Genomic DNA, 12593 nt, shown 5'->3' with positions numbered 1-12593 from the left:
TAGTGTTAACTATTCAAAATGTCACAATGTTCATTCTTGTTGTAAATGTATTTAGATAAGTTGTGAGAAGGAGAAGTTGATTGATAGATAAACAGGGAAAAATTGTCCTAACTGTGAGATATAGCCTACCTAATCAAAACAGTGACGTCATGTCTGTTGTCATTTATTTTTTAAGAAATCCTAAGTATTAGTAAACTTGCTGATACTTAAGACTTATCTCAATTTAATAATCTTTTATGACTTTTTCACAGCAGATACATCATTGCAGGAAATGCACAGCTGGAATTGATCACGTACTCTCTAGTAATAACACTGGACAACCCTCAGAGATAACACACACTATTTTCTTTCTCAATCAATTATAAAATAATTTGCATAGCATGCCTTAAGACTCCTCCAGCTCCGCTGTCACAAGGACCGATACAGGAGATCATTCCTGCCGACCGCAATAAGACTATACAATAACTCACCTCTGGCAAAATCCATCACACAACAATAACACTGTTGCATGTGTTTCTTGGTTGTTTGTATATAATATATAGATATATACTGTACTGTATATACTGTGCATTTTATATTTAATATTTTTTTTTACTGCTATTTTATTGCTTTTTATTATTCTATTATTATCTTATTGCTTCCTGTATGCTGCTGTAGCGAAAAAAAATATCCCCTTGGGGATTAATAAAGTAACTACCTAACCTAACCTTACTATCCATTCACTATAAACGTTCAGTCACCAAGTCAGACTCCGATTATTAACCCCCCCCCCCCCACTCCTCCCCCCCCCGAGTGTTTTCCAGTGGATGGGCGTGGCCTCGCTCTCCGCCTCGTGAGCGCGCAACTGGTGGGCGCGCCCGCTGCGACGTTGTGGAGGCTTCAAAGATGGCGGAAGCCCTGACAACTCAGGAGCAGCTGGTAAGGGTCTCCTGATGGGGTTTTTTTGTGTGTTTTTTTCTCGTTTTTTTCCTCTCTCTCTCTCCCCCACCTCCCCCCCTCACCTTTATCTTCTCCGTCACGTTCAGCGTATACACATGTAAACTTCAAGTTTCTTCTCTTAACCGGGCAGTTGATGTTAGACATTGTGTCACGTGGTTGTCCGTGGGAACGACGCGGTGTAGTAAACACCCCCGGCCCGTCCGGAGTCGACTGACAGGAGTTAGCATGTGTGTTAGCATGATGGCAGCAGAGGAGAGGAGGTGGAGGAGGAGGAGGAGGTGGGGTGATCATTTCACCGGCAGCGCATCTCTGAATACTCGCTCTCTCGCTAAACCCAGCGTTACACTTGACCGCAGCATGTTAAGCGTTTAACGGCGATGTTGTATTTCCTCCGGTTCGCCCCCCTTTTTCTTTTTTTTTTCTAACTCGAGGCTCCCGAGTTTGTCTCTTAACGCCGTCGCTAGCCGTCCAGCTAACCACATGTAACCTAGCCGCCAGCTAATGCTAACAGCTATTGTTGACTTGCAGGGAAATTTCCTCGACAGCTGTCTTGTCAGGCGTTTTTTTAAAAAAAAAAAAACACACAAAAAAAAAACAACAACAACAACCAGATACCGGACTGATCAAAACTGACCGACGAATGATCGCCTCGGTCGCCGTAGTGTCGTTTCATTCACCGCGGACACAGTCGAGCACGACTTTTTTTTTGATTCGCGCGACACGAGTTGTTCGCCGTGAGCCACATAAGCAGCCGCGTCCCGTCCGCCGGATTTACGGTCCAGAGAAATGCCCCTCCGGTTCCCGGTATTGTTGTTGCCGTCACTTTCTAAAGTTGAAGCGGATCGGAACAGTAAAAAAAAAAAAAAAAAAATGTCACGCAGCGACTGAGATGACGGCGTTATTTCAAAGTCAACTTGTCGACTCTTCGCCGACACGGTTTTACTTATTTGTGAGATAAATTGCAGGATGTGCTTTGACTGCTGTCCAGAGTTGCAGATTTATTTATTTTTTTCTCTCAGATTTGTTAACATCACTTCCCAACATCCAGTTAACGTCCATCGTTTCACGCCGTGTGGAGACTTGTGTGCACCTGCTGAACTCGCAGCTAAAGGACAGACGATGTAATGATTTCTGGTTGTAGGCCCACCGTTTAAATACATTATAATCTTCTTCCTCAGGGTCATCAATGGTGTTCAGTGATCTGAAATCTCAATAAGCGGTATTTCTTTAGTTGTTTTTTTTTTTCTCAATAGTGACACCATATTCGTTTTAATATCTTTACTGATATCTTTTTCAATGTGTTCTGAAGCATAATTTGGGATTTCAGATGGTTAAACTAAAATTAGGTTCTTAAATGTGGACAAATGAATGTGGGGCGTCCGATTCATTCTGTCAAAGTTGATCAAATAAAGTATGTGCCGATAAAAAAAAAAACAACAACATTTGATTACTGTCAGACTTTGATTTGAAGTGTCGTGTCATTACTGAGAGTTAAGAGATGCATGCGCATTCTGTATAAGTGAACAAGTGCATCGTCTACTATTAGAGCTTAGGTCCTCGTAAAATGTATAAACTTCACACTTTCAAGTCAAAATGGCTGATAAAACAATTTGATTCATAGATCTCCTGAAATAAAGTCAGTGTGGATTTATTATTTGGCAGAGGTGCAACTCACGAGGTGCATTTAAATCTGAGCTGGCTGGCTGAACTGGGTATAACACCAGCAGTACTAAACGGATGTAGATTTAGGTAGTTCCTGTAATCAACTTGTTGCCGTCTTGTTTGGGAGCCCACACACTCACACACACACTCACTCACTCACACAAAAAGTTCCTACACCATTTTGATCTGGGAAAAGTAATTTAGTTAGTTTTGATGCTCTCCACAATGATTTTACATACATTTTGAGGTGCCCAAAACCTTGGGTAAACTCAGTTACTTGTAGGGACTATAACTTATTTTTATGTGGCACTGCTCGTTTACTTATATCGATGATATGTATGTTGATACATTGATCTGTTTCCTCTAAAGTATGGCTGAACTACCCTGTAAGTGTTTTAAGTGTTTTTGGACTGGGTAAGCTGCTAATGAATTGACCTTCTTGGGATCAATGAGATTGTGAGTTTGAATCTAAAAATGGCTTAAGTGCTGCATCTAAGCTTTAAAATGGTCGCGAAAACGCTGCCTACACTGGATTTCATGATATATCCACTCACAGCGTTGTCGGGTTACTATTCAGAGTATGTCACAGTGTCACAAATGTTATTGAGCCGAGACATTGAGACGGATTTTAAAACCTTTCTGCACTGTGGATAAAGAATTACTTCTGTCTTTCTGTTCTGCACTAAATATTCACATTCAGGGAAAAAAAAAAGAGGTGCAGAGGTGCTGTTTTCACACAGTTATATCTTTACTGAGTGCGTCTTCTGTTTGGGCATTCATCTAATAACAAACTTGATCATGAGACTAGACGCTTCAGGATCTGGTTGGCTTCCCACATTTGCCAATAAAACAATTATAGGGAATTACTTCTGTTCATTTTTATTCTTGATATCCACAACATATGAGAAGTAGATGGAGGTTTTTTTTTGTGTAGCTGATGAGTTGCTCAGTGGTACCCATCTGTATATTCTCCTCTTGCTGGTTTCAAACTTGGAGGGCAGTTGCAGCCCACTTAATGGACAACAAACTGACTGTTGTCTCTTTGCATATGAGTGCTCTCATCCGCAGCCTCTTCCAGTGGCACAGCCTGCTGCTGCCATCTTTTTCACACACTTGTTACTTAGGCAATGAAAGAACTACAAAGCTGAGGGGGGACTGACAAATCTGTGCATTTCCTCATGCCAGTTTTCATCCCCATCTTTTCCCTCTGTCTTCTCTATCGCTTTGCTCCGTAAGTTACAAGCTTAATGTTTTTTTATTTGACCTATTTCTTCTCCCTGTTTTATTCTGACTACATCAGCCACCGTCTCACCTTTTCCTGTCCGTCTTTTCTCTCGTGTCCACAGGCTGTGGAGGAGTTCCTGAGGGAGGTGCGTAGCAGGGAGCAGCCTCACAGCGCTGGGCTCGTCTCCCAACCTACGGCCGTTAAGTTTCTTATGGCCCGCAAGTTTGACGTGTCCAGAGCCATCGATCTGTTCCAAGCCTACAAGGTACAGCATTGTTTCCATTGGTGGCAAAACTGAGACGTCCACTGGACTCTGACCTTTATTAGTACTGAAAGACTCGGAGTCTGACTAGCATTGTAAATACCTTCACAGGCGGTGTATAGAATTAAAATATTAATTAAATTACTCACAAACCTGCTTGTAAATAGAAGAAATCAGATTGACACAGTCAGCTCCTCCAAGTGTTTTTGTCCTATGGACTAACTTCTTAGTAACTGTTTTTTTTTTTTAAACTGAGTTTTTTTTCTTGAAGAAATTACGAGGTCTCAAGATATTGTGTTGATGATACGCTATATCACTCATTTTTAAACATACAAATGTTAATGTAATTGAAACATGTCATTACATTTATTGAGCTGTTCATTTTTAAGAAACTAAACCAGCTGCAAAATAATCTGTCCCCCCTTTTTATTCTGTCTTGTCTCTTCATGTATTCAAAATTAGAACACAAGAATCAAAGAGGGCATCTTCAATATCAACCCCGATGAGGAGCCGCTACGCTCTGAACTGCTCAGCGGCAAATTTACAGTCCTGGTGAGTAGTGAAGCGATTATGAGACACTTAACGCAAATATACACCAGCTAATCATTTTCAGTTACATTGCTGGATCCCCAGAAAGAGGTTTACAACAAAGAGTTGTGTGTGTTTGTGGCTGGTCCTGTGCACGGGTGTGCTTTTGTTTTGTGTTTCGTTATGAATAGAAATGGTGTCAACTCATCAGTTTTGTTCAATCAATTATTGGTGTATACAGTGTGATGACTTCTTGATGTTCCCACCAGCCTGGCCGTGATGCAAAGGGTGCTGCTCTCGCACTCTTTACTGCCCGCCTCCATCGTCCAGATGTCACCACCCACAAAGCTGTGCTGCAGGCCATCATCTATCAGCTGGACAAAGCCATAGAGAGGTGAAGGCCTTATGTTTTAGACATACATTTATTTCCTCTCTCACTTTATCTCGTTGTTGTTCACCTGCTTCTTTCATTCTATCATTGTTCATTTGTTTTCGTACTGATTTTAGTCTGCATCTTCTAATTCAGATTTTCTTGCTACTAAACATTAAAGTCAGGTCCCACACACTTTTATGTTTACTTTCCTGCAAACACCTGGATAAAAAAAGAATCAAATGACTCTGATTCAAAACTATGTCTTATTGCTAAATGTCCCACCGGTATTATATATATTTGTTATAGAAAGCTTCTTTTTTGTCAGTTACATTCTTATTTTTAAGAGAAATGAAAGCAAGCATCTACAAAACACGAGAAAACAAGAACTAAAATCTAACAGCCCAGGAATTAACAAAAAGTTTTATTGAAACAAAAGTCCATCAGCAAGTACCAGTTTCGGCAGAGTCACCAAGTGGTTAATAAACAAAGATCAAACCAGAAAACAAAAAGTGGTACATCCAAAGCTACAACAGCCCACTCATTCATCAATAAATAAATGAGAATGAACTATTATATGAAACGTACCTAATCAATGATTTATTCTGAAAATGTGATGTTCAGCCAAGCGTCTTTTCATTGATTAAATCTTGTTCATTTCTTTTCAGTGGACAAACTCAAAGAGATGGACTCATATTTATTTACGACATGACCAACTCCAGTTATGGAAACTTTGACTACGAGCTCTGTGTCAAGATTCTCAATTTGCTCAAGGTAAAAATAAGAAGCCTCCTCTGTTGCTCTCTCATGTTCCTGCCTTGTAGTTTGGGGTTTTCTCTGAAACACAAAACAACTGTTGCATCATTTCGTCTGTCTGTTTGGATTTTGCAGGGGGCGTTTCCAGCACGGCTAAAATGTGTTTTCATCGTGTCGTCACCTCTTTGGTTTCGGGCACCTTTTGCGGTTCTCCGCCTCTTTGTGCGCGAGAAGCTGAGAGAAAGGGTATTTCTTTCTACTTTCATCACGGCTTCATGTCACGATGTGGAAGATTTTTGTCATTTTAAAATGTTTTCTCTTTTATCCGGTCGCCAGGTTTGCACGGTGAAAGCTCATGAGTTGGCCAGTCACATCCCGGTCTCCTCCCTCCCTGAGCACCTGGGTGGGACATCCCAGTACAGCCACGTGGCCTGGATCCAGTCCTGTGTTAACGTTCACACAAACGCTGTTCAGGGTGACGCACAAGAACACGACACGCACGACTGCGTGGGAAGCCTGTTGCGCTCTTACAGCTTGGAGAACAGCAACGCAAGCGTCGGTGCCACACTGTCTCACACCCATATAAATACACAGTTAGGCCCTGAGCTAGCCGTGGCCAACTCCAACTGCTACGACGATAGCAATGCTAACCCACACAACCACTGCGGTGGAGTTGAGAGCAGAACTCGAGGCCTCGGCCAGTACCAACAGAGCCCGTACTCTGCTGCAGACCGGCCGCAGGGGAACCACCAACACTGGAACGGCACGGCAGTGAGCGGAGCCAACGTGGCTGTTAGCGGCTCAAGCCCCAACGCCAACATGAACGGCCGCGGCTGCCAAGCTCCTCCCCAGTCAGACACCCCCCCACACACGCCGCTCTCACAGAAAGTCGATGAGGACGCTCTGGGCGGCAACGCAACAGACTCTGCTAACAGGGCTCAGGATGAGGGCGAAAAGGAGGACGACGAGGAGGCTGAAGAGGAGGAAGGGGTGCCCCCGTTGCCTCAGAAATCTCTGCCTCGTCCACCCCACCAGCCTTCCTCGCAGTCCCCGCCGCTGTCTTCCTCGTGGGGTCCTGACGAGGAGAACCGCTGCATGGAGGCGTCTGTTCACATGCCAGAGCAGGGAGGCATGACGGTGCATGAGCTGGTGGAGTACGTGAAGAGGAAGAAGAAGAAGGGGATCTATCAGGAGTATGAGGAGATCCGCAAGGAGCCACCTGCAGGCTCCTTCGACTACTCCAAGTAAGACTCCTCACACTCGTAATTCTGTGTCTCTCGGCTGGTGACAGAAATGATGTGACAGTTGCACATCAGTCCACAGTTTGTTGGCCAGGTGACCTCATGTTCAAGTCGATGCTGCCTTTTTACAGGAAACTGTCCAACCAGATGAAGAACAGGTACAGCGATGTTCTCTGCCTGGACCAGTCACGAGTGCGACTCTGCCAGCTCTGTGACGATGAGGATGAGGTAATGATTCATTTCTCATATTTTTTGTGTTCTCTGTACAAATTTCAGTCAGGAAGGTTCTTATTTTGTGGATGAAAGACACGTTTACAAATGTTTGCTGCAGTCCGACTCAGTTTCTCTTTCATCTTTTCATAAGAAAGTATCATGTTATGGATTAACTGGATTTTGTTTTGTAATTAATGATTACCATGTTCAGATAATCAGCAAAAGACTCCCTGTAGACGAAAATATAGAAAGTTTGTGTTGCATTATGAGTAACTTGGGTAAAATGAACGGAATCCTACTACTTAAACAAACTGGAGGTTGAATCTGCTGTGAATTCATATTATTTGGTGTATTTTAAAATCTTCACGTGACCCCAGTCTTAAGTTTACCATCCCAAGCTATTTACTGCATGCAGATTTGTGGGTGCAACTTTATCAACAGTAATAGTCGGTGTCCTCCTGGCGGTAGATCCTGACACCTTCTGGTCTGTGTGTTTTGCAGACATCAGATTACATTAATGCAAGTTTCATGGATGGGTACAAGACAAGAAACGCCTACATCGCTACTCAGGGTGAGCAGCTGTTCACATGAACTCCTTCCCTACCTTTTATTCTTTTTATATACTGTATTGTGCAAATGTTTTATGACTCCTAAAATAACTCCATTATTTGTCAATTAACGTAATTTTAAGTGCATTAAACAGAAGAAAACCAGCAAAGTCAAATCAATGTATTGTGGCCGCTCTTTGCCTCTACTGCAGCACCAATTCTTCTATTTACACTTTCAGTTTCTTAAGCTACTTTACTGGCAAGTTGTTCCAAGTGTCTGGGAAAATATTGGCAGAGATCTTCTATTGATTAAGGCTCTCTCAGTTGCGTCTGTCTCCTCATGTAATCCCAGACTGACTGGATGTTGTTAGGATCAGGGCTCTGGAAGGCTGTATTATCTGCTGCAGGACTCCTTGAAATAGTTATTTATTTATGTTTCGGGACCACTGCAATGTGCATCACATGCCTCCCTAATGGAGGTGCAAGATGGATAAAAGTCTAAACTTCCAAAGTGCCTTAACGTTGGCACAGTGCTGTATTTCTCCATGCAGCATGTATATTTTTTTTTCTTCTCCCAGCCTAGTCTTTGTCCTCAGACCTTTCAGGGATGCAGTCTGGAGTTACCTTGACTTGACAGACTTTCATGCCCCTCAGGTCCTTTGCCAAAAACCTTTGGTGACTTCTGGCGGATGGTGTGGGAACAGATGGTACTTATCATTGTCATGACCACCAGGTGAGACTCCACTTTAGAAACCTGAAACAAGGTTTTTTGTCAGGATTTTTTACAACATGGGTTTGAACACGGACGTGATTGTCTAAATATCCATGAACTCTGTGTGTCTCAGGGTGGTGGAGCGTGGGCGTGTCAAATGTGGTCAGTACTGGCCTCTAGAGGAGGGCAGGACTGAACAGCACGGATACTACTTGGTCAGGAACACACACATCCAGGTGTTTCAAGACTTCAAGCTCTCCCATCTTGAACTTTACAACACACAGGTAAATCACACCAAAACTCATTCAGATTCATTTAGAGTTGTTTTAAACTCCTGAAAAAGAGAACATGATTTGACACCGACGACTTTAGGTTGTGTGATTGTCAGTGGAATTTCTCAGTTTGTAATATATCATATATCCTGACAAGAAAAAACCTACAAACTCGTACATGCCAGGCCAAACGAAATAGTCCAATGTGTTATTCTTCTCATCTGTGAATGGACCTGTCCTTCTAGTCTGGAGAGAGACGGGATGTGTGCCACTACCTCTACGTCAGCTGGCCAGACTTTGGGGTGCCGAAGAGTGCTTCTGCCATGTTGGACTTCCGTGAGCACGTACTTCAAAGGAGGGAGGCTGCAGTCGAGAGCCTGGGGTCCAGCTGGAGGGGGGCTCCAGGGGGGCCCCCTGTGGTTGTGCACTGCAGTGCTGGCATCGGTCGTACAGGTAAAAACAGAATGGAGCTCAAATACACTTTTCTCGTAAGATTTATTGGGCATTTAATCAGACGCACTTCAGCACTCACTGATGAGTTTTAGCACCAACACAAAACTTTCAATTTATGTTTTTTTTTTTTTTACATGAATCTTTTGCTGCAAAACTTTTTTCCTCTAACAAAAGCAATGATCCAAAAAAATTAAGCGTTATTTAAACCCAAGTTGTTGAATTCCATTCAATACAATTTTAAGGGTAAAATCATACATTTTATTGTGTTTGAAGCTTGAACGGCAGTAAAGCAGCCTGCATGGATTTATAAATGAGTGATTCCTATATTGCCTGTACAGCACATTCTTCAGTTCATTAAGTCCATGCAGCCGTCTGAAGGCAGCAAGATACAAATCATCAGCCTCTGATTTGAGAAGTGTCAAGTCAGAGCTCAGCGCAATTGCACCGGCCCGTCCACTGTGTTTACATTTATTAAATCAAGTGCAAATGAGTCAGTGCCAGTAAGAATTCAGGCCCCTCTGAAGGCAAAATGAGGTCTCACTAAGAACTAGCTGGGTGTATCGGATCAAGGCACAGAGTACTGATTATTTACTGTGACCTACTGATGTAACAATTTGGGAATTATTATATGTGTGTAACATCTTGTTCTCCTTCCCCCGCTTGCTGTTTAGGCACATTCTGCACACTGGACATCTGCCTGTCCCTGCTGGAGGACATCGGCACGGTAGATGTCCATCAGACGGTGCGGCGGATGCGTACACAGAGGGCTTTCAGCATCCAGACCTGGGACCAGTATTACTTCTGCTACACAGCAGTCATCGAGTATGCCCAGCGGCACGGCAAACTGAGCCCGGTGCAGTGGTCTGACTCCGACCTTGAGACTGACAGCGAGTGAGAGACACGAGGTGAATGAGTAGTCGGCCTGAGCAGACGTCACAAGAGCAGAAGAGTTAGGAGTTTCAGAGTAGAGGAGATGACTCTTCTGCAAAGAGAAGAGACAAAAGACGGCAGACTCCCACAGTTGCTCTTCCCCCACATGAGTGAATAGACGGAGGAGGCGAAGAGCTGGAGAGGAAAATAGAGCGTAGTGGAGACTGTGCGTCGCATCATTGATGAGCAAGCTGGCCTGCCAATTTCCGAGCCCCTTTTTATTTAGCAAACTACAGGGGGACTTGGCCTGCCCTGAATCTGTTTTGTTGACAAAAGCGTTGTACGAGTTGTAGCATTTTTATATTGACTTGCACATGAGGAATGACAAACTTGAACTTTACCCCTTGAAGCCCTCCGACCCCTCAGTCTCTCCATGTCAATGTTCCTTTTTGTATTTCTCGTTCCTTTTCATCTCTGAACAAGTCTGCGATTACAGATAAGATGTGAGGGGGATGAAAAGGTGAAACTTGAAAACATTTATTTTTTTCTTTTGTTTTTGTTCGAGAAAATGGTTCTCCGTGAGAGAGTGGTTGTATGTGACAGATCAGTGTGTGAGCCATTTAGTCAATTTCCATTTGATTTTTTTCTTTATTTTATATGTTACTTTTCTTCTATGGTGCATTTTCTATGTGTGTTTCATATTTGTGCATATGTAGACTTAACTTTTCAAAGCCAAAGTCCTCACCCTGAATGCTTGGATGTACTCCTTAATGAAATATTATAGACTGAAGCCCATGTATATTCTTGTAAGATACATTTATACATTATTGTGCATAATAACAAACTCTGAAATAGGAGCAAAAAAAAGCCTTGTTTAATATAATTGACTTAACCGTGAGAAAAAAAAAATCCTATGTAGCGAACCAGGCTGTGACAAAATCTAGAAAAGAGTTCTGGTTTCAAGCTGATATTGTAATGAAAATCTCTGTGATTTGTCAGGTCTAACATCATCCTTACTGTTGGAGCGTTCTGATTGGACGATCTTAAGTAATTTGGCCTTAACTTGATTCACTGCCTCGTCGTTCTCAGACCTGACCCATACCTGAAACTGTTTCATGTCCCCTCCTGTTCCTTCCCCCTCTTTTTAAATCCCTTGATACCACAACTGTTGTGTTTGATTCTTGAGGTGTATTCCGCCTCAGATAATTGTGCCTTCACGTTTTCCTTAGCTAAATGTCTCGCTAGTTTAGTAATAACACCCAAACTAGTGCACTTGCATAGTACACATTGACTATGTGTCACACAGGACACCCACGTTTTGCCTATAGTCCTGTACATAGCGCACTACTTACAAATAACAAGAGAGTAGTGAGTTATCTGGGAGCGAGCTCTGGTTTGAGACATGGCTATTCTTTTATCATTTGACCTCAGGGGGTAATTCTAGTGTTTTTTGCCTAGTGTCAAAAATCCGTTTCTGGGTTTGCCTCTGGTAAATTATCATTTAAGAAAAAAAAAAAAAACTATATCAACTTTATTTTGTATTTTTTACTGTATTGTATCCTACTGTATTTATGTCTTTGTACAACTTCTACAATATTGAAATCCGTGAATGTTGGTACGATGCTACAAAGAAAAACAGACCAGTTGTTGCATTTGATAAGCTGAACAAATCGGACAGGGAGTGAAATATATTTTTTGTTGTTCACAATGAAAACTTGGTGGAAAATGTCACTTGCCATAGTATTTTTAGAATTGACTTGTATAAATGGTGATTGTTCAATTTTAGGACAATAAGGTGGGGGAGGTGGGAGGAGCTAACAACTGTTTTTAGAGAGTTTATCATCTCTTCAGTAATAATGACATTAACATCTGACTGTCTGGTCCCCCATGCCAAGGATAAAGCAAAAAAAAAAAAAAAAAAAAAAAAAAAGATATCAAGAGAAAAAAAGACAATAGGCCATTTCTGTTCATATAAATACATATATCTATATATTAGAAAGTTTATCAGCATGGAAAGAGAGCCTTGAATGTTTTTGGGGTAATGGTGTCCGAGCAACTTAGTCGAGACTTACATGGATATTTTTTTGGTGAATGTGGACCATGCATCTCTCAATGCCAAAGGCCCAGGCTCACCCTAAACATTTGTTTTCCTATCACACCTCCCCAACAGCCTACAAGCATGAACCTACCAATGCAGCCTTGCATCCACGGACACAAAAAGACTCCGGAGCACCATGGGAACAGTACTAATGGTCATGTATAGCTACAAAACTGGCAGAGTATGTATGTAAGGGCGTTCTGGTCCCTGTGCTACTTTTAATTTGTTTTGTAAGAAGCAGAGAATGCAATGTGCATTTGTCATTGGTGTTCATTTAATGTTTCTTTCTGTGCTTTAAATTGATGTGATTGAATTATGGCCTTTTACATGCTGTCAGCCCAGCTGTCCCATTAAAGCAATGGTCTTACTATCTTGAAAGAATACAAAAAATAATGTGATATCTTCTTGACTGTATATGGTTCATAGATTTAATCTGCTACATGA

The 12593-nt window shown here is 42.2% G+C and overlaps 1 protein-coding gene across 3 annotated transcripts; it reads left to right on the top strand.

Annotated features, from left to right (window-relative positions):
• Positions 1-851: 851 nt before the first annotated feature.
• Positions 852-12542, top strand: ptpn9b (protein tyrosine phosphatase non-receptor type 9b). Of its 3 annotated transcripts, none has more exons than XM_069167243.1 (13): positions 852-918; positions 3948-4091; positions 4551-4640; positions 4886-5010; positions 5655-5760; positions 5878-5988; positions 6079-6986; positions 7115-7211; positions 7698-7767; positions 8399-8477; positions 8590-8740; positions 8974-9181; positions 9853-12542. In XM_069167243.1, exons 1-13 carry the CDS (start codon positions 886-888, stop codon positions 10074-10076), a joined length of 2346 nt encoding a protein of 781 aa, XP_069023344.1. In that variant the 5' UTR covers positions 852-885; the 3' UTR covers positions 10077-12542. The 3 variants fall into 3 exon arrangements, with proteins under 3 accessions (XP_069023344.1, XP_069023347.1, XP_069023345.1); XM_069167244.1 differs by lacking the exon at positions 852-918 and adding an exon at positions 1068-3832; XM_069167246.1 differs by lacking the exon at positions 8590-8740 and having other exon boundaries at positions 9853-9992.
• Positions 12543-12593: the final 51 nt, after the last annotated feature.

The sequence above is a fragment of the Embiotoca jacksoni genome, unplaced genomic scaffold (genome assembly GCF_022577435.1).
Source record: "Embiotoca jacksoni isolate LCO1_2020_lvr unplaced genomic scaffold, fEmbJac1.0.p SCAF_4, whole genome shotgun sequence".
Lineage (NCBI taxonomy): Eukaryota > Metazoa > Chordata > Actinopteri > Embiotocidae > Embiotoca > Embiotoca jacksoni.
Note: the sequence above shows the minus strand (reverse complement) of the source record. Positions and strands in the feature narration are given on the sequence as shown.